General features: G+C 51.8%; 7 protein-coding genes across 7 annotated transcripts in view; 3 read left to right on the forward strand and 4 right to left on the reverse strand.

Moving 5' to 3' along the window:
* Positions 1 to 1,133, forward strand: part of SODALDRAFT_338731 (glutamate-cysteine ligase) — a gene marked incomplete at both ends in the record, with an annotated part of 2,709 nt that extends 1,576 nt beyond the window's left edge. Inside the window, one exon of the mRNA XM_028612802.1 lies at positions 48 to 1,133. Coding sequence (XP_028469184.1) covers positions 48 to 1,133 — 1,086 coding nt within the window. The remainder of the gene's footprint in view (positions 1 to 47) is intronic.
* A 1,296-nt stretch (positions 1,134 to 2,429) lies between these two features.
* On the reverse strand, positions 2,430 to 3,192 carry SODALDRAFT_118055 (hypothetical protein). Its single transcript, XM_028606603.1, has 2 exons — positions 3,045 to 3,192; positions 2,430 to 2,881 (listed from the first exon to the last, which is right to left on the reverse strand). The coding sequence occupies exons 1-2, from the start codon at positions 3,155 to 3,157 to the stop codon at positions 2,641 to 2,643; spliced, it is 354 nt and encodes a 117-aa protein (XP_028469185.1). The 5' UTR covers positions 3,158 to 3,192; the 3' UTR covers positions 2,430 to 2,640.
* Positions 3,193 to 3,751: 559 nt separating this feature from the next.
* Positions 3,752 to 4,715, reverse strand: SODALDRAFT_118070 (hypothetical protein). The gene has a single exon (XM_028606604.1). The coding sequence runs from the start codon at positions 4,356 to 4,358 to the stop codon at positions 4,089 to 4,091; it is 270 nt and encodes an 89-aa protein (XP_028469186.1). The 5' UTR covers positions 4,359 to 4,715; the 3' UTR covers positions 3,752 to 4,088.
* On the reverse strand, positions 4,495 to 4,674 carry SODALDRAFT_272637 (glucocorticoid receptor-like (DNA-binding domain); the record flags this gene model as incomplete). Its single annotated transcript, XM_028607843.1, has 1 exon — positions 4,495 to 4,674. A coding segment is annotated over one exon (180 nt), but the record flags the coding sequence as incomplete, so codon positions are not given.
* Positions 4,716 to 13,453: 8,738 nt separating the features above from the next.
* SODALDRAFT_377060 (hypothetical protein) lies at positions 13,454 to 14,895 on the forward strand (the record flags this gene model as incomplete). The annotated part of the gene is made up of 7 exons (XM_028614879.1): positions 13,454 to 13,480; positions 13,660 to 13,824; positions 13,922 to 13,957; positions 14,073 to 14,177; positions 14,295 to 14,311; positions 14,443 to 14,517; positions 14,752 to 14,895. The coding sequence occupies 7 exons, from the start codon at positions 13,454 to 13,456 to the stop codon at positions 14,873 to 14,875; spliced, it is 549 nt and encodes a 182-aa protein (XP_028469188.1). The 3' UTR covers positions 14,876 to 14,895.
* Positions 14,896 to 15,557: 662 nt separating this feature from the next.
* SODALDRAFT_377061 (hypothetical protein) lies at positions 15,558 to 16,383 on the forward strand (the record flags this gene model as incomplete). Its single annotated transcript, XM_028614880.1, has 5 exons — positions 15,558 to 15,644; positions 15,701 to 15,764; positions 15,796 to 15,929; positions 15,965 to 16,011; positions 16,121 to 16,383. 5 exons carry the CDS (start codon positions 15,558 to 15,560, stop codon positions 16,257 to 16,259), a joined length of 471 nt encoding a protein of 156 aa, XP_028469189.1. The 3' UTR covers positions 16,260 to 16,383.
* Positions 16,384 to 16,593: 210 nt separating this feature from the next.
* Positions 16,594 to 16,919, reverse strand: SODALDRAFT_357422 (hypothetical protein; the record flags this gene model as incomplete). Its single annotated transcript, XM_028614004.1, has 2 exons — positions 16,594 to 16,691; positions 16,751 to 16,919. 2 exons carry the CDS (start codon positions 16,917 to 16,919, stop codon positions 16,594 to 16,596), a joined length of 267 nt encoding a protein of 88 aa, XP_028469190.1.
* Positions 16,920 to 17,543: the final 624 nt, after the last annotated feature.

Genomic DNA, 17,543 nt, shown 5'->3' on the forward strand with positions numbered 1-17,543 from the left:
AAGTCCTGTACAGATTGCTGACTAAATGAATTTTTTTAAAACAAAAGCCGCTGAAAAATGACCGGTGGAGAATCCCCAAGTCACGCTACGCCTCCAACTCGACTTACATCTCCACGGATTCACGTTTGAGGCCCGAATACTTGGACCCCAACCTCGTCGTCGACGAGGATATCAAGGCGCAGCTCATCCAAGGCGGCATGGACGACCGGCTCGCCACGCATTTCGCCCACCTGTTCATCCGCGACCCCATCGTCGTCTTCCAGGAAGACCTCGAGGAGCTCGACCTCAACAAGACGGACCACTTCGAGAACCTGCAGTCGACCAACTGGCAGCACATGCGCTTCAAGCCGCCCCCCGCCGACAACAGCATCGGCTGGCGCGTCGAGTTCCGCCCGATGGAAATCCAGGTCACCGACTTTGAGAACGCCGCCTTCTCCGTCTTCATGGTGCTCGTGACCCGCGTGATCCTCTCCTTCGACCTGAACTTCTACATCCCCATCACCAAGGTCGACGAGAACATGGAGCGCGCCCACGCCGTCGACGCCGTCCTGAACCAGCGCTTCTACTTCCGCAAGAACCCTTTCCCGGGGCGTCACTCGCATGTCAACAACGGCCACGCCAACAACGCGCCATCGTCGTCGTCGTCGTCGTCCCGGCCGGGCTCCCGCCCGCCGAGCCGCCCGCCGACCCCCGTCGGCCCAGTGGAGGACGAGTACACGGAGATGACCGTCGACGACATCATCAACGGCTGCGACAACGACACGCACACGTTCCCCGGGCTGATCCCGCTGGTGGAGAGCTACCTGGACAGCGTCAACGTCGACGTGCAGACGCGCTGCGCGCTGGACGCGTACCTGCGGCTCATCAGCATGCGGGCCAGCGGGCGTCTCGTCACGGCGGCGCGGTGGATCCGCGGCTTTGTGGACGCGCACCCGGCGTACCGGCACGACAGCGTCGTGGGCGAGGAGGTGCAGAAGGACCTCATTGCGGCCGTCGTTGCGGTTGGCGAGCGGGAGCTGGAGCTGGAGGGGGAGGGGGAGGGGAAGGGGAAAGGGTTCGCCAACATGGGCGTTCCTGGGTTGGGGCGACTTCTCGGCAGTTTCCGCGGTGGGTGTGGTGATGATGAGACGTGAGAAGTGAGCACAGGCACAGGGCTCTTGAGGACACGGGTCGAAAGCCCACGTTTGATTTGTGTCTCCTGCATGCATATAGGGAGGGTCCTTTGTAATGTGCTGGCATAACAGGGCCCCTTCAGCGAGAGGTTCCGAGTACATACCACCCACGAGGAACGAGGAGTGGGAGAGAAAGTCGCTATCAGATCCGTCGTCACGTGGCGTGTGACTTGAGATCAAGAATTCGAGCTCCCCCCGGGATGACTGCATTGCTTTTCTTTTTCTTCTCTGCGAGTAACCAAGCGGTGCTATGCATCGTCATCGTTTGACCGAAACGAAACAGCATTCACACATACCGACCGCATAATTTGTCCTGTGCCGGGACGTGGTGAGGTTTCGCGAGACGACATACATACCTATCTATCTATGTACGATCAGATCGTCGTCGACAAAAAGCGCTCCAGGTCCGGATTTGGCTTAAGAATCGAAAAGGGGCCATGACCCGATGGGCATTCGCATTCACCCAAGCCGGGTGGAGTGGTGGGTGACGCAGATCCGATCCAAGGGTGGGATTGTACGTTGTACGTGTGTCCATCTCGTGCTTATCTCGTGGTCGTCTCGTGCTTTTCATCACCATGTCTTGGCTGGACCTGTGGAGGGGAAAGGGAAAAGGACGTGAAGATGCTGGTGCCGGTGGATGTGAAACCCGCGATCAAGTGCCGCCGACAGAACAGACCCTGATCGTATATAGGTAGAGTATGTGAGTTGTCTCAGACCATCCCAGCATGCGTACCTTATTGACAGAGTTCTACGGTGTACGCCGGGTACCTTTCAGACGATCCTGTACGTTATAGGTAAAGCTGCGGGCATATCAAATCGACCCAGGGAGGAGGGGAGAGGGCAAGGGCAAGGGCCCCACGAAGCGAAGCGCTGGGTGTTCGGTGCTGAAGGGCAGGAGGAGATGAAGTACGATGTTCTATTCGTACTTCGATTCGTATGTACTTCAACACTCTTACGCGTCACATCGCTACCACATAAGGTAGTGAGAGACAGACGGGATACTGAATTAATCTTGCTCCACCGGCGAGATCGAGGTACGTTGTACATACCTCTGGGACGGGCAAGGGGGACGAGTCCATGTTCGAAAAAAAAATAAAAAAATTGGCTTGACCTCCGCCGGACCACTGCTCTTACACCCTTGGGGGGGAGAAGGAATGAATGCCGGAGAAATGAGAAAAGGATGAATGAATAGTCATTATAGTGTAGAGTAATTAAATTAGAGACAGTACGGAGTCCGGGTTAAGAAACAATTGGGAACGGAAAAAGCAAGAATGGGAAAAGGAACGAGACCGATAGAAAAAAAGGAGAGAAAATAAAGAAAATAAAAAGAAAAAGAAGTCGTGCAACTCCATATCCAGTAACACCCCAGAGCGTGTGTCCCTTTCCCCACTTCTGTAACTTCTCCAAAGCGCACATTGTGCCATGTCACTCGGCGTGTCTTTGCAAAGCAGATGACAAATGACAGGACTCAAAAGAACCCCTCTCCTAACCAGGGGAAACCAAGAAAAAAAAAAAAAAAAGGGAAGCAAGAAAGGGGATACACAAAAAAAAAAATAAACCTTAGAAAGATGTGATACATATTAATCATCTCGCGTGTAACGAACGAAAAACGCACGGGAGTCGGACGTCCGGACGGACGAGGCCACGGACGAAACCCAGAACACCGAACATTCCATGTCCTCCTCGCGTGCCCCCACCGACAAGGTTCCCTAACACTACGGATAAGCGCTAGCCACAATAACCCCCTGATCGTCGGGGACGATCGGGAATCGGGGGAGCGAGGAGGTGGGAGGTGGGAGGTGGGAGGCGGGAGAGCGGCAATTCCCTTATTAATTACCTTGTACGTACAACGTACAGTACAGTTATACATACCTTAAGCACGCCACGGGGGGTGGGAGAGGGGAAACCACATAGAGCTTCACCCAACTCGGATTCCACACAACCATGAGTAAGTATATGCAGGCTACGGAGTACAGATATATCATATGTACCTTATTAATGAACAATAATGTCCTACGCAGTAGCTCTCCATCAAGTACTCCATAGATACATACCCCTTGACCTTGTCAAGTCTCTTATCACCGGACCCGACGGAACAGAAAATAACGAGGAAGAGGAAAGTAAGAAGAGAGACATATCCACAAGTTTTCTCTACAGGGCTCTTAACAGGCCCTGCACCGATCCTACCCGTCATATGTCGGTCTTTTTTTATAAGCACCTAATAGCACCTAATAGCACCTAATAAGCCGGAACGCCCACTAAACCGGCCGTGCGCGCCCGGTGTCCAAGCCGAGCGGATTGCCTAGCCTGCTAATCTCCTCCTAGTCTCCATGAACTAGTCTCGCGGGGGCAAGCCGCGAGGAGATGAAGAATGACGGGTTCGCGGGTTTTGTTGTCTTGTTAGTACCAAGCACGGAGTTACGGATATTACTGTATCTTGTACGAATACGATCCACCCAATTTAGTCCGGAGCTAAGGTAAGGTAGAGAGGAGAAATGGAACTTTCGTCACCAGGATATCCTGGTTTGTTCGTCTTAACAATGTATCGATTGTATATGTAACAGAACACAAACACGCCCCAAAGCCAGACCAGTAGTTTGCAGAATCAGGGTATCACCATTTTCCCTGCCTTGATGAAAGCCCCGTCTCTAGATACACTAACAGGAGAAACCCTCGTACTCCACAGGAATTAACTGTACAACTGAGAGAAAAATGTTGGCCTGTATCGTTCCATCCACCCAAGGCCGTAAAAGGTAAAAAGCGAATCGTCGACTCGTTCGACCCGGAGAAACACCCCGCGGGCAAGAATAGAAGTGCGTAAATGGCGACTGACTTTGGGTAACCGACAACTGCGGGGTGTTGAGTCGTCAAGTCATTGCCCACATCCTCGCGTCGGATATAGCGCAGCGTATAAGCTCAAAAGTTGGGTCGGTCGTTGTTGCCAAGCAGATCGTGTATATACAATGGCAGATCGAGGCCGCACAGCCAATGCCGGGTATTACTGTGCCAGGTGATGAGAGGAAATGAAATGACAGAGAAAAGAGAAAGAAGAAAGCAGAGTGGAAGAAAATGGTAGGAAAGGGTTCCGAGGGTAAAGGCGACAGTTCTTCTGGCGCCGCTGGGGCACATCATCTTCTTCGTTGTGTAACCCCGCCCTGGGTCGACGGATCGTGGGGTATCAGGCATTGGATTTTATGGAAATGTTCGTGTGGCTAATCTGGCCAATTTAACGTGAGAGCCCATCGGTAACTCGTCAGGCGTTTGTCTCTCTCGGTGGTCGCTTGCCTCGTGACGAAAGCGCCGTAATCGAATTCTTCGACCATCACGGTCGTGGAGGGGTCTTCGGTCGTATTTGCCTCGCCTCGAGTTGCCGCTTGCGTTCCAATTTGGCGTAGTGCAGGCCGCAGGCGTTGCAAAGAGTCCTCGCACCGTCCGGCCCTCTGCGCCACTCAGGTGTGTCTATTCTGTTACAGCTGTGGCATCGCCCTGGGGGTGCAGCCCGCTGTACACACCCAAAAAGAAGAGGTTAGTTCTGCTTGCTCGCACTTCAACTCCAGTCCCATAAAAACTCACCCCTCGCCTCTTTTTCACTTCACCCGTGCCGTAGCCGTTGGCCTTGACGTTTTCGTACATGTGGGCATCTTCCGCTTCGTAACTATTCGCCTTTCCGGCCACCCTCGCGCGTTCGTTGGTTTCTTGAACAAGATGCCGCACAGCCTCTAGAGAAGTTCGAACAAATTCCGCCGCGTTCAGCATATCAGTAACCTCCCGTTCCGTCGGCAGGCGTTCAGGGATGGGCTGAGCGCCATGTTGTTCTGCGGCAATCCTGACCCATCCCTCCGCAAAGCCGGCGACGGTTCTGGACGAGCGTGCAATCTGAGTGGAACTGTTGTTAGTGATGCTAGGGTCTCGAAGGGTTCTTCAAGGTCGTTGACTCCAGGCTTACCCTAGATAGACATTCTGCGTAGCTCCACGCATCTAGGGCCCTGTTCAGAGTACGGTCGTGCTGGACACGGGCGGAAGCGTAGTCGGGGTCTTCTGGGTGTGCACCGGGACGCGGGACTTCGTAGGGCGACGGCAAGGAGGGGTGCCGTGGCGACCCAGGATAAGCGGCGGGCAAAGGAATTTGTCCCGGCGGCAAATGAGCCGCGTGCGCATGGGGGTATGTTGTCGGAGGCTGCTGCACGACGGGATGTTGGTAGGAAACATTGTGCTCGAGGGGCTTGGCGTCTGGCTCCCGGATATGCTCGGTTCTTGTCGTCGGCGGGCTGGGTTGAGGTCCAGGGAAGTTGCTCAAGGGGGGAGCGACATGCCTCCCAGGAGGGAAAGGCGATGGCCGGGCCGAGTCGGAGAAGGGAGGAAGACCCTCTGGTCTTGGAGGGAAGGACGTTGGGTGAAGTGCCCGCGGCGAATGCTTCTCGGTCGTCGACTCGGATAACTGTCGCGCTGGTCCTGGCCCGAAAGGTGAAGGGAAGCTGTGGGTAGAGGCTGCAAACCCGGGAGGCGGCGGTTGTGGGGCTTGTGACGGCGGAAACGGACTCGACTTTGCGCCGGAGATAACCTCGGACAAGGAGGGGAGTGAGGGGAGAGATGGGCGGTGTCGTGGTTCGGTATCCCCAGAGGGACCACGAGGCTCTGTTGAAGAAAGCATGCTTGGCACAGCGGGTCCAGGATGATGGGCAGGCGAGTAAGGAGGTGGATGAGCGTGATAGGAATGATTTGGGTTGAGGAGAGCTGCCGTAGCCATGGCCGGACCGTCGCGGTAGAACTTGCTAACAGACTCCCGATATGGTGGGGGTAGCTGCGCGTCGCAATGGCCAGGTTTGCCAGTAAATGGAGGAACGCTGCTGACGAAAGATCTTCTTGTTAATGTGTTGTCGAGGGTGGGGAGACAAAGTGGAAGAACGGAAAAGGAGTAAAAAAAAAAAAATTGAGGGAAAAGAAAAGAAGAGGAGAAGAAAACAAACAGATAAAAGGGCGAGGGTGCGACCAATATCAAAAGAGGGAAAGTACGCACCTTTGCCTAGCTCCAGATCCGCCCACTTCCATGGCAGTTTGATTGGGTTTCCGAGGAAGCGAAGGCTGGAGGAGATCTTGTGAACCCCGGGCGAGATCTACAGGACGTCGAGGATCTGACTCGCCGAGGAGCTAGAAGGGCGGAGTAAGTTGTGCCTCGGTGACGGGACCACAGGACCGGGGCGTGGGTGCTGGTGGCTGCGGTTTACGTAGTGGAGCCAAACGGAGAAATCGGTGGAAGACGACAGGGTCAGCCTCATGTACCTTGTAAGTGTATTTCCGTAAGTACCTATAACGTGTAACGTATGGGTTGGGCACGTTTGTGTTTGTCCGCAGAACAGAACAGGCCACTCCACTAGGCTGTCTCCCACAATGCCTGCAGAGACAATGTGAGCAAAGCGTGCTGTGGTGTGGGGGGAGGAAACTAATTACCTATCGAACTAGATCCCAGCAAGATCTGCCCAAAAGGACTCGAGAGGATTTGGGGGGAGTCAGGAGGGGCACCAGTGGGTGATGGGGGGGTCCACGGTAGCGCACCTCACCGCCTGTACCAGTTGTTCAAACGGTGCCAAGGCAAGGGCTGGTGTTCCGATTGGGGTGGTACGCCCGTTACAGCGACTTAGTGCTGAGGGACAAGCCGCTTAGCGAGGACAAAAGCGAACAGGGGAGTCCAAGACAAGGCTGTCAGAATCTGATTCGGGTGATGTAGGTGGAGATCGGAGAGTGCGTGGTAATTAATCCGAGTGTCGCGTTTCCCTGTCTTTCCCGGGAGGCTGGAATGGTGTTGGTGTTGTACTTTGTACTTTGCAGGGGGTGGGGGGTTCCTTTCTCGTTTTGCTTTTATTTCCGTGGGCTCCCCTCACCCAGGTCCTTGTTGCTTTTGCTGTTGGGCTTTGGAGTCTCGGGGTCCGTTTCGCTAGCGGCCGAAAAGGGATGAGCGTGGTTGGTATCGATCGATCGACTGCGTCGCTAGCGTTGTGGGCGTTGCCCGTCTTTGGCAAACTTTCACCCCTTCTTCTTCTCCTTCGCGTCCCGCGTGAAACGTGGAAAACGGCCCGCGTTGTTTCGGCAGCGTTGGTACCTTGTCTTGACGTCCACACCAGCCCAAGTTAGGTTGAAGGTTAGTCTGCGCCCCGGTTGAACCCCGCTTTGGCCGTAGTCGGCGATAAGATGGGCTTGCTATCCGACCTTGGATCGATGAAGAAGAAGCTACCAAGTCGTTGAGTTAGACGAGGCGGTGCCGCAATACCGAAAGGTCGTGGATAGGTGGGCAGACGAAGGAGCTGATCGGGACCATAAGATGGGGCAAAGAGGAATATAAGCTCAGATTGCCAGGTATTTGGGCCCAGTTCGAGATGGAGATACTGTATCGCTAGGATGCAAGGAATGTGAGAGAGAGGAGAAAGAAGGTTGGCATAATAATCGTCAAGATTGTAATATTAGGAGCAGATTCAAGATTCAAGGATGAAAAAAAAAATGAAAAAAAGTATGTCGAGGAAAATCGAACCAGGGCAAAACATGCGCCCCCAAGACCCGAGAGCGGAGTGATATGTCCTCTACGGGCACGAACTACTAAGAGAAGAAGACAAAAACGATTGACTCCAGAAAATGAAGAGATCAGCGGTCAACAATGCATCCAGTACCAAATGAACTGAATGAGCAGTGACGAAGTTTTAGCGGCACAGCGTAACGGCGGGCGTAGTGAGAACTCTTGAGGAAGGGAAGGAACTACGGACAGGGGTTCACCCTCAAACTGCCTCTTATACGTGTAAAGAGAAGACGTGCATACAGATATACAACGTACTCTGTACGAAGGAATACCTTTCCCATCCGTAGCCCGTACTCTGTACATTAAGGTATACTGGATCCATATGTGACTTGGGAACCTGGCCCGATAGAGTGACAAGGACAGGAGAGAGAGCAGGAGCAAAAGTGACCAGGGACTCAAAGGAGCAAGGAAAGGGCCACGAGCTCACGAGCAGGGGGGTGGGGTTATGGCCGATCCACTGTCGTATGTGATATGGATTGGATTTGGGAAGGATATGTACGTTGTATAGTATGTAATGTACCTAACCGACCTATCGTTGTAACCCCCGTCCGCATCTCATCACTCCTCGTCATCACTTTATCGGATCCAGAGCTAAGATCCATCGGCCCTATATCATGTGCATTAATTACCTGCCAGCTCATAGTCCCCAATTAATTCTTCGCACAACGGACATCTTACGAAGTGGAGTCCCTGACGTATCGCAAGAGAAACTACACATAAGATCCATTCCCCTGTATCCGTTGACTAAAATCTTTCCTTGGCCGGGAGCCCTTTTGAGTACACACACAACACTGTACCGTGCCTCTGTCGGTAAGCCAATGCGAATGTAGTTGTCACTCTTAGATACTTGGTGCTATGCTACACGTGCAGATTGGACTTGGACAGATGGCGAGATGTGTGAAACATGTACGAAGAGTAGATCCCTTTCCATCCCCGTAGTGGAAGCCTCGTTTAGTCCAAAAAGGTCGGCAAAATTGATCTACCTGTTATACTACCTGCATACCTACTTTGTCAATACATACACACATATACATAAATATTCATATATGTTGCACACAATGACTCCATTGCCCTGCTGGTCCTCATCACCAGTCTCTCCAGTTGGGACCAGGACGCCCGATTTGAGATTTGATCAGGATCAGCCCAAGGGTCTGTCTATTCGAGTCAGGTCCTTAAACACGCGCCTTGCCGAGTCTTGCTTGGTTCTTATGTCGAGAAGGTAGTACTATGTCCGTATCCGTTCCGTTCCTTGTTGTGTGCGGGGCCGGTTCATGATGTGTTTCGTACGACCATAGGAGCTTTCGAAACTCGGTGCTTTCTCGAACGTGAAGGACACCCCGCCTGAGGAGATGGTAGGTAGTACTTAGGTGGGCAACATGTGTCTTCATCAGGGCCAAAGGGCATGGTTTGACTTGCCGGGACATAGACGTCTATACCCCAAGGATGCTCTCGCCGCTATGGTGCCCCTGGTTTTTGTTAGCGACCAGTGCTGAAACATGCCCCTTCTGAGTTCCGCTGTGCTCGATGAGATGTTCCTCGAGAAGACCGCGATTCGGTACCTAATCTCAGTCGGTGTCTACAGGTAAGGCAACGAGGAATAGGAGCCCATTTCTGTATGTACGACCATGGCACATATTCTAGTACCTCGACGCAGTCTTGTCGACTTTGATCAACCTCAAACCCCCATTATCCTCCCAGGGAAACAAACCCCCGTGGTACCTAACTTACTGTGGAGACGATAGCCGGGAAATAAGTGTGAATAAAAAAAAGAAGGAGGGGGGCAAATGAAGGGGGATATTCCTTCAGATATCGAGCTCTCACCCTTGCTAGAACCTGCATCAGTTCGGTCCAACGTCCACACTGTCTTGTGTGCCGTCAGTGTCACCCTTGTTACATTGAAATCACGCGTTCGGCATGCAGAGCCATGCCCTGGCCTCGATGCTGATGGTCGTCCGTGCACCGTTCCAGGCACAACAACGTGATGAATCGACCAAGTAATTAACACCGGGAATCTTGCGCCAAGGATGTTAGGTATGACACGCACTCTTTTGCCATCAGTATCAGTCAACGGGCTACCCGAAAGTGAACGTGGATGGAAACTTTCCAGATCTATGCACCCCTTGGTTCCGGATAGCTGGTTGGTGGGGGGTGACACCGTTTCCTTCGGAGAATACAACCAACTCCACGACCATGGCATCCGCCCGCCCACTTTTTTTTACTCGGTCGCGTACAAAGTGCCTCATTGTACGCCGAGGACGATTCACAGAGCCTATCGTTTCGGCGATCGACTCGTGTCACCGAAATCAAGATCTCGGATTTCCATTTCTCTTAAAGATCGGCTCGGTCCAATGGGAGCGGGAGCATCGTAAGTCGGACCACCCTAATCCGGCCACCCCCCTAATTTAGCCCACCTGACCGAGACGACTTAACTTAAAAACAAATCTATTTTCACCCATAACGTAGCTATTCTAGTAGGAATTCTATGTATATAGATTAAAATCTAGCCTCGTGTGCCTCGGGTAACGTGTTAATTAGCTTAATTAAGGCCTCCCCCCTCTATCGCGCCCTTATAATTACCTCGATAGAGGTAAACCGTTCGTTTACCTTTATAGGCATTTTTACCCTTTTTTTCGGCCTCTCTAGATCTAATTATGTCTTTAACTAACTAAGCTAGAACTGCCTCTCTACTAGTAAAACGTCTTTTTTATCCAGTACCTTTAGCGCCTTCGTAAATAGCCGCTAAGTATAGCGGGTAGTAGTACGAGGGGTTTTCGAGTGCTAGCCTACTCTAGAGGAGTTATTAGGCGCCTACGGGTATCCTTATCTAAGAGCTATAGGCTTAGAAGTGCCTTTACCCGATTAACTAGCCACTGCCCTAATACCCGCTATCCTGCCTTAATATTCTTCGCGATAATAGCGTCTTTTCGTGCCCTGCCGTAGTAGCTAAGGAAATTCTGCTTCCCGATAGGCGCGCTATCCGTGAGATACGATAATTTCGCGAGGTGCTTACGATAGGACGCCTTAAGGGGCCCGAACACGGATAAATCGAGCGGTTAAGTAATATATAATAAATAAGGAGGTAAAAATAAGAGGAGGATATTACTCTGGAAGTATTCCTATAAGAACTTATTAGAGAGGTAGCTCTTATAGCCGTCTAGTAGTAGTAGGCGTGGTAAACCTGCTTTATCTGCCTCTATCTTAGTATAGGGGTTAAAGACCTTTTTAAGCCACTCCACCGCTATATTATTAGAGGTGTAGCCGTTTTTAGAGGCAGTAAACTACTAGCTATCGTAGTTATTCAGATCTTTAGGAAACTATTACCGTTAGACTGTTTTTCCTTTAAAAATAATAAGCGGAGGTAAGGATTAGCCCTTAGTAGAGATATACTCGATAATCGATATCTAGATCCATGTGCTAGACGTTTTAACGTACATACTCCTTCTCTCCGCGTGCCCTACTACTAAGCCGTTTATTCTTTACCCCTCTTATATCCCCGTTTTATCTATATTATATCGAAATCGTGGTAAAATAGCCTTAATTTTCGGTTACTTCAGTCGGTTAAAGAATTCCTGCAGAACTTTAGCTATAACGCTCTTAACACGGTAGCTCTTAATCCGTTTACCTTTTATAGTCTTTAAGGAGGGATTCCTAGCTAAAAATCCAGCTATCTAGTACCTCCCTAGAGGACGTGTGTCGTTTTAAGTATATAAGATCTTCTACGCGAATTCCTTCACCTAAAAGTGCGAGGGCGCGAACCCTAACTCGGCCTATACTAATACCTAACTAGCGAGAGATTACTCTTAAATAGGCGTAAGCCTTTAGAGATACTTATAGGCGCGTTTCTTAGGTTAGCTGCCGTTTAAACGGTTACGAAGGGTGGTTCGAGGCATGCCCTAGACGCGTAAAGCGTGCTGGATACTCGCGTCCCACCGAATATCGTGGAGAGCGAGTTAAATATCACTTTCCGTGTATTTTAGCATAGTAAAACAGGATATATACTTTGATTAAGCGATTTTTAATATTATATTAGGATATCGACGCGTTTTTGTTCGAGGTGGTGGGTTAGATTAGGGGAAAACAGGTAGGCTAAATTAGGGGGGTGGCCGGATTAGGGTGGTCCGACTTATACCATGTCGTACGTTGTGTGCCATGACGCACACCCGGGTCTTCGTGGAACGGGAGTGGCGGCGTGCTAAAAGGGCAGACCAAGTAGTGTACATATCTCCCACAGTAGCCGCTTATTGGCGCCCGACGTGGAAGAGTGGAAGAGGGTCGCGACGCAGTGGTGCCAACGACAGGGCCTTGCCAACGTCCAGCATGTGACACAGGCCAACGCCAGTCTCATGACAGAACATGCCTCAGAACATGCCTACCACAGCCTTCCGCAATTGCGGTGAAAGGAATCCGGAACCGACGAGCTGCTTTCATATTGAGGACAATATATACGAGTCAGAGTTGACCGTGTCGTGTTCTATATAGCACAGCAGGGCGTCCTAGTAGGCACAGCATCTCTGGAAAGCGAATGACCTAGTTTGCCTCGACACTTGGCGCGCATAGGTGGTACTTTGTAGGCAGATAAACACCTAATAATTATTGGCACCCGGTGAAGCCGTCGCCCCAAACTACATGTGGGACTATAAGTGGATACCTAAAATCCGACCATGGACACTCCTCACTCTCCATCTAGGTACCTAAAACTTTGTCAACAAGGATCACAACTGCCGACCATCCACAGAGAGTGATCACGATCTCGTGATGGCCGAGTCGGACCATTAATATGGAGTGCTACAATACACTAGTGCTGCTACTTCCGCCCATACCCGACCCTATCTATGCAAAAGGACCACATCGCGTCCGGTCCGGGTCACCCTAACACAGTTCGTTGAACAGTTCAATCGCCGGGTCATTTTCATCTCGAATTACGAAGTACACTAGAATCCGGCCCCAGTCTCCATCTCCCTCGTCTGTTTAGGCCTATTTTTACGGACCTGAGACGAAGTACGTTGTAGCTGCGCCGTACACGATAATGTGCGTCGGTGTGCCCACCCCCCGAAGACATGACTAGATCAGCGGTCGAATTGGCCCCAAAAAGCCCAAGGAACAGTTCGGTCAATGGTTTCGCGAATCGCGATGGGATTCGAGGCACCGTCAAGGAGTGATACGTCATTAGACCATCCTTTCCCCCTGCCATGAGTTGGTTGGTGATTTGGTAAATGCGTACCCGTACGGGGGTCCTCTACTACGTCAGGTAGCAAAGGGGGTTTTCGAGAAAACTTCGTGGAACACTTGGGTCCTGCCTTTATGGGGTTTGACATTTATCGGAAATAGCACGAGTGTCCCTGTCAGATTGTGTACCGTAAGTTGGTGCGTGAGGTAGGTACCTTACCTAGTAATCATCTTTTGGCACATGGGGACTGGTCTGGCTGACTACTATGGCGTAGCTCGTGGTCGGAGTTATCAGCTGATATCGAGGGATTTCTCGACGGCCGTACCACTATTATTTCGTTGCTTCGTTTTTACTGCTTCGTTCACTGCTTCGTTCACTGCTTCGTTCACTGCTTCGTTCACTGCTTCGTTCACTGCTTCGTTTACTGCTTCTTCTTCTTATTCTAGTCGGGCACCCATGCCTTGACAGTGGGGCAAGGAGAGAATAATTTGAAGGCATCGTACAATAAGACTCCAAGCGCTTATAACCGAAGTGTGTATTTTCTTCCGTATGCGGCTTCTTGCCCAAGGCCACATGGTAGTGTCAGGAATAGGGCAAGCATCGAAAGTTTTGTTCTTCATTTTCTTACTTCCTTCGTAGATAGATACGGAGTATACGCATCGTGTGATGCTTTAAATTTTTACAAATTTAGCCTGAAGAGTCTATGGTTCTTTGTTGCACAAACATGTCTCTTCCTATGCGCGCTCTTCCTCCAGTTTCATCGTCACAACCCCATCCACACCGACTCTGCCCAGTTCGTCCATTCATCGACTCCCAAAAGCGGTAACAGTCGGTGTGCCGTGGTCAAACCCAACAAACCATTGTCGTTCCTGCTCACGCCGAATGGCCGATGTGGGGCCGCTATCTGGCAGTACATACAGGTACGCTGTACATAAGCCGGAGCGGACGGTGCAGGGGAGCGGCGTCCGGGGGCATGGGCAGATATTGCCAAATGGATCGGAAGCTCAATTTGTGCAGGACGCTAACAAGGTTCTTGCCGATTCGACTAGCGGGGTTCGATTTACACGTGTACTTTTTTTTTCTTTCTCTTCCTTTTTTTCTTCTTCGTACCTACTTCGTGCAGTAGGAAGATACTTCCTACGCTCCGGTAATTACTGCATCCCAAAAGTTCCCGGCTCGACAGGACACTGCCCAACGTGCGGGGCGATCATCCCCCTACCCTCTGACCCTTTTCAAAAGCAACAGCTCCACTACGGAGAGCCAATACGGCGGTGTCTGAGCAAGGAAAGAGCATGTTGACACCAAATTGAAACGGGAGACCAGGGCTTGACGAGCAGGGTTCTCTTGCAATGGCAAAAAAGCCCACTTCCTTGCCCCTCTTTTCGTGTAGAACTCATACGACGTAGTGTAGGTTGTACCTCGTAGTATCTGTGCCGTTCTTCCCGGTTGCCTCACTAGCTCGCCATTTCCATCTTCTTTCTTCTCATTGCTCCTCTTCTTCTTTTTCTTCCCTACTTACACATTTTGGTGCCAACTAGCACTTCCAATATGCAACCAAAAGATCCCAGTCAAGTTGGCGTGGAAGACAAGGAAACGAAACGAACCCGAGAAGAGTATGCATCGGCGAATCATTCATGACGATATGCTTGCGGAATCTCTCCGTCCTCGCCTGCATGCAGCACGCTGTACATGTACATACATACATACCTTACATACGGTACGGTACGGTGCGACTCCTTACCCTTTTATGAGTCTCGTACCAATTGCCACCTGCTTTACCGTACCGCAATTAGCACCCATGCACACCGGCCGAGTGATCGTTGACCGCCCATGTTCATCCTACGCAGCATTTCGTACCAAAATTTGTCTCGGGGCCGCACCTACATACGGATAGATGTATCCGCGGAAACGCCCTATTGCTCCCCGATGGATTGGCCACTTTCCGAACTCTGGGCCCACCTACGAAAGTAGATTGGGTGGGGGTCGTCGGGTTGCCGTTTTGGTACGTTGTATTGTACAAAGTACATCGTACTGAGTACAAAGTTTTTGTCTCGGCCCAGTTCATGGTCACGGCGGCCTTAGGGCCAATCTTGAACCATTCTCCCCTCCAAAGACGTGGCATTCAACTGGCAGGATCGCAGATCTGGCGGGAATAGATTTTGTGTATGACATGTCAGCAGGCGTGAAAATTGTTTGGGGTAGGGAGGGGGGAACGGAACCCAGCATTGTCAGCTCACATATGGGATCTGATCCAACCCCCGCCTGGCGCTGTTATTCCATTCGTCGTTGGGCCCCCCCCGTTCTCGCATCTGAGAGAGGTCACTAACGCATTCTGCATCATCTGTCACAGTGTCAGTCCGACACATGCCACTCCCGAACGGCAGGTCTAGGGACAGCGGACGTTGAAATTCGAGTCATTCTGACCATGCTGGCCCACGGCCGAAGCGGCTGCCTCCGACGAAGTAGGCGATGCTACGTACGCTGCTGTATGGAATATGGAACAGGACGGTTGTGGATGGTTCCTGCCCTTCACTGTGCTCGCCATTTCGTCTTGCGCGCCTCGCCTCGAGCAAGACTTGAAATGAGGCGCCCCTTGGACGCCGGTATTACCTCGGGCATGTCAAGGCCTGGTGTTGTCGCGAATAGGTGTGCAATGTACGCGAACATGATCACCAGATACAGCCGCAGTGCTTCTGGTTGGCCGAATTCTACTTGCAGGACATCACACGCCGACCTGCGAGTACGTTCTATGTGTACACTATAGTGACAAGTGAGCCGAGGCGAATCAACCCACAGAACAGGCCGCAGATCGCAAGGCCGCATCGAAAGGGCGGTGGTGATGGTGGTGGTGATGGTGGTGGTGTGGTGGTGGTGGGTGTGTGTGATCACAGCCGATCTCGCCTATTCATCTTCTTCCGATCCAGCAGACGATCGCATCGGACTAGCGTCATCAACCCACAAAATAAAACCAGATCCTGGCCCGCTTGCACTGCGGGCCCCCAACACAACAACACCATGTTACAACGTACATACTTTCGAACCGTCTGACCGGTTCGTTAGCTCCAACCGCCTGTGCGAGAGAGCGCCGCAGCCCTGTACGAGAAGGGGTGGGGAATGCAAAAGTCGGCACCAAGTAATTATGAAGGGATTATGTGTAATTACCGTTCTCGCACATCCCATACACACACGCGCGCGCGCGTGCGCGCGCAAAACAAGAGGACACCTTCGTGGCTTGCCGGGCAATTCGAATAGCGGCTGCGTGGAGAAACGAGATTGGACCACGAAAAGAAACCTCTCCAAGTCCGGGAACGACGTAATAACTTCGTACCTCCCACCACCACCGCAGAGCGCTTGATCGGCTTTTTGTGGACTATCGGACGTGGATGAGACATGCTTCCGACATTAACGCGCGCAGGTCGGCAATACAACATACAACGTAACGTACGTATGACTCTGGCCAGACGCCAGTTGCTATCACGGGAATGACAGAATTTGGTTGAGAGGTCAGTCGTCCCCTCCGTTTTATGTACAACGTAAGAAACGCGGACGATGCCCCTGGATTTTTGCGGGAATTGCCGACGGTACATATTACGGAGTACAACGTACGTTGTACGCCCTGGTCGGCTGGCAAAACGCGGGTTATATTAACCCAGGTCGTCGTGGCCAAGTCCGGCAACCCATGCGAACAGTCAGGTCAATCTCTCCAATCTCAACCCAACCAAGTGAACGGAACCCTCGCCTCGATGCGCCGCTAGTTGGTGGCTTTTGGCGGCTTGTACCGTGACGGCTGCGCGACCGATCCACTCGACTTGGTCCACGAAATAGGTACGAAGTTGCTCTGTACACCCTCAAATAGATCGATCCCCTTTGCCGCATCCCATCCATCCCAGCTTCGAGCATAATAAGCAACGCCCAGAAACGGGGTGTCGTTGCTTCTTGGCGATGTCGTGCGGAAAGATCCGGTGAAAGAGAGGGGAGCAGGGGAGAGGAGGAATGTGGACGCCAAGAGACCCATCGCGGATATCGAATATCGGTCCCCGAACCCCCTTCTCTCCTTCTCTCCTTCATACGGACGGTAGCAGGGCCAGACATACATATGTGGGTATGCGGCTGTAATCGGCCAGCCATATAATAACTAATCTCATTTATTAATCGTAGGGGTCCAGGACATTGAATCAATGCTTGTCTCACAGCTTATCGTGAAGGGTCGGTCAAGATGCACGAACGACGCACGCATGGTGGAGAAGAGGTCTACAACGGATTCCGAGAAGAGGAATGGGTACAGATACCGGCGGCTTTCTGAACTTCATGACGAGGATCCGTCTGGCTTGTCGTCTGTCTCGCCACCGACGAAGTACGGACGGGAGCACTACAGGACGGCGCCGACGGCTTGGCGCCTCCTGCGGAACTTTTGTCCCTTTTGTCAGATTCCCCCTGTCCCCTGTGTGGCGGCTTGCCTCATAGGTACGACTTGGCGCCAGAGGATTTCGAATATTGATGGCTGCAGGCGGGCGAGGACCCTATCTTCTCAAGATAACGTGTATGTATGTGGCTTCCGATACCGGGTGGCCTGATACAGGTCTTCCGAAATGGCCTTCACTTTTCGTGTATGAGAGTTCTTTGGCATTATCCGAGACGG

Source organism: Sodiomyces alkalinus (assembly GCF_003711515.1).
Source record: "Sodiomyces alkalinus F11 unplaced genomic scaffold SODALscaffold_2, whole genome shotgun sequence".
NCBI lineage: Eukaryota > Fungi > Ascomycota > Sordariomycetes > Glomerellales > Plectosphaerellaceae > Sodiomyces > Sodiomyces alkalinus.

Coding starts and splice junctions, on each gene's coding strand:
- SODALDRAFT_118055 (XM_028606603.1), bottom strand. CDS start 3,157: ATGATATATCTGTACTCCGTAGCCTGCATATACTTACTCATGGTTGTG. Junction 2,882..3,044: donor CCCCCCGTGGCGTGCTTAAG/GTATGTATAACT, acceptor CCGTAGTGTTAG/GGAACCTTGTCGGTGGGGGC.
- SODALDRAFT_118070 (XM_028606604.1), bottom strand. CDS start 4,358: ATGCCTGATACCCCACGATCCGTCGACCCAGGGCGGGGTTACACAACG.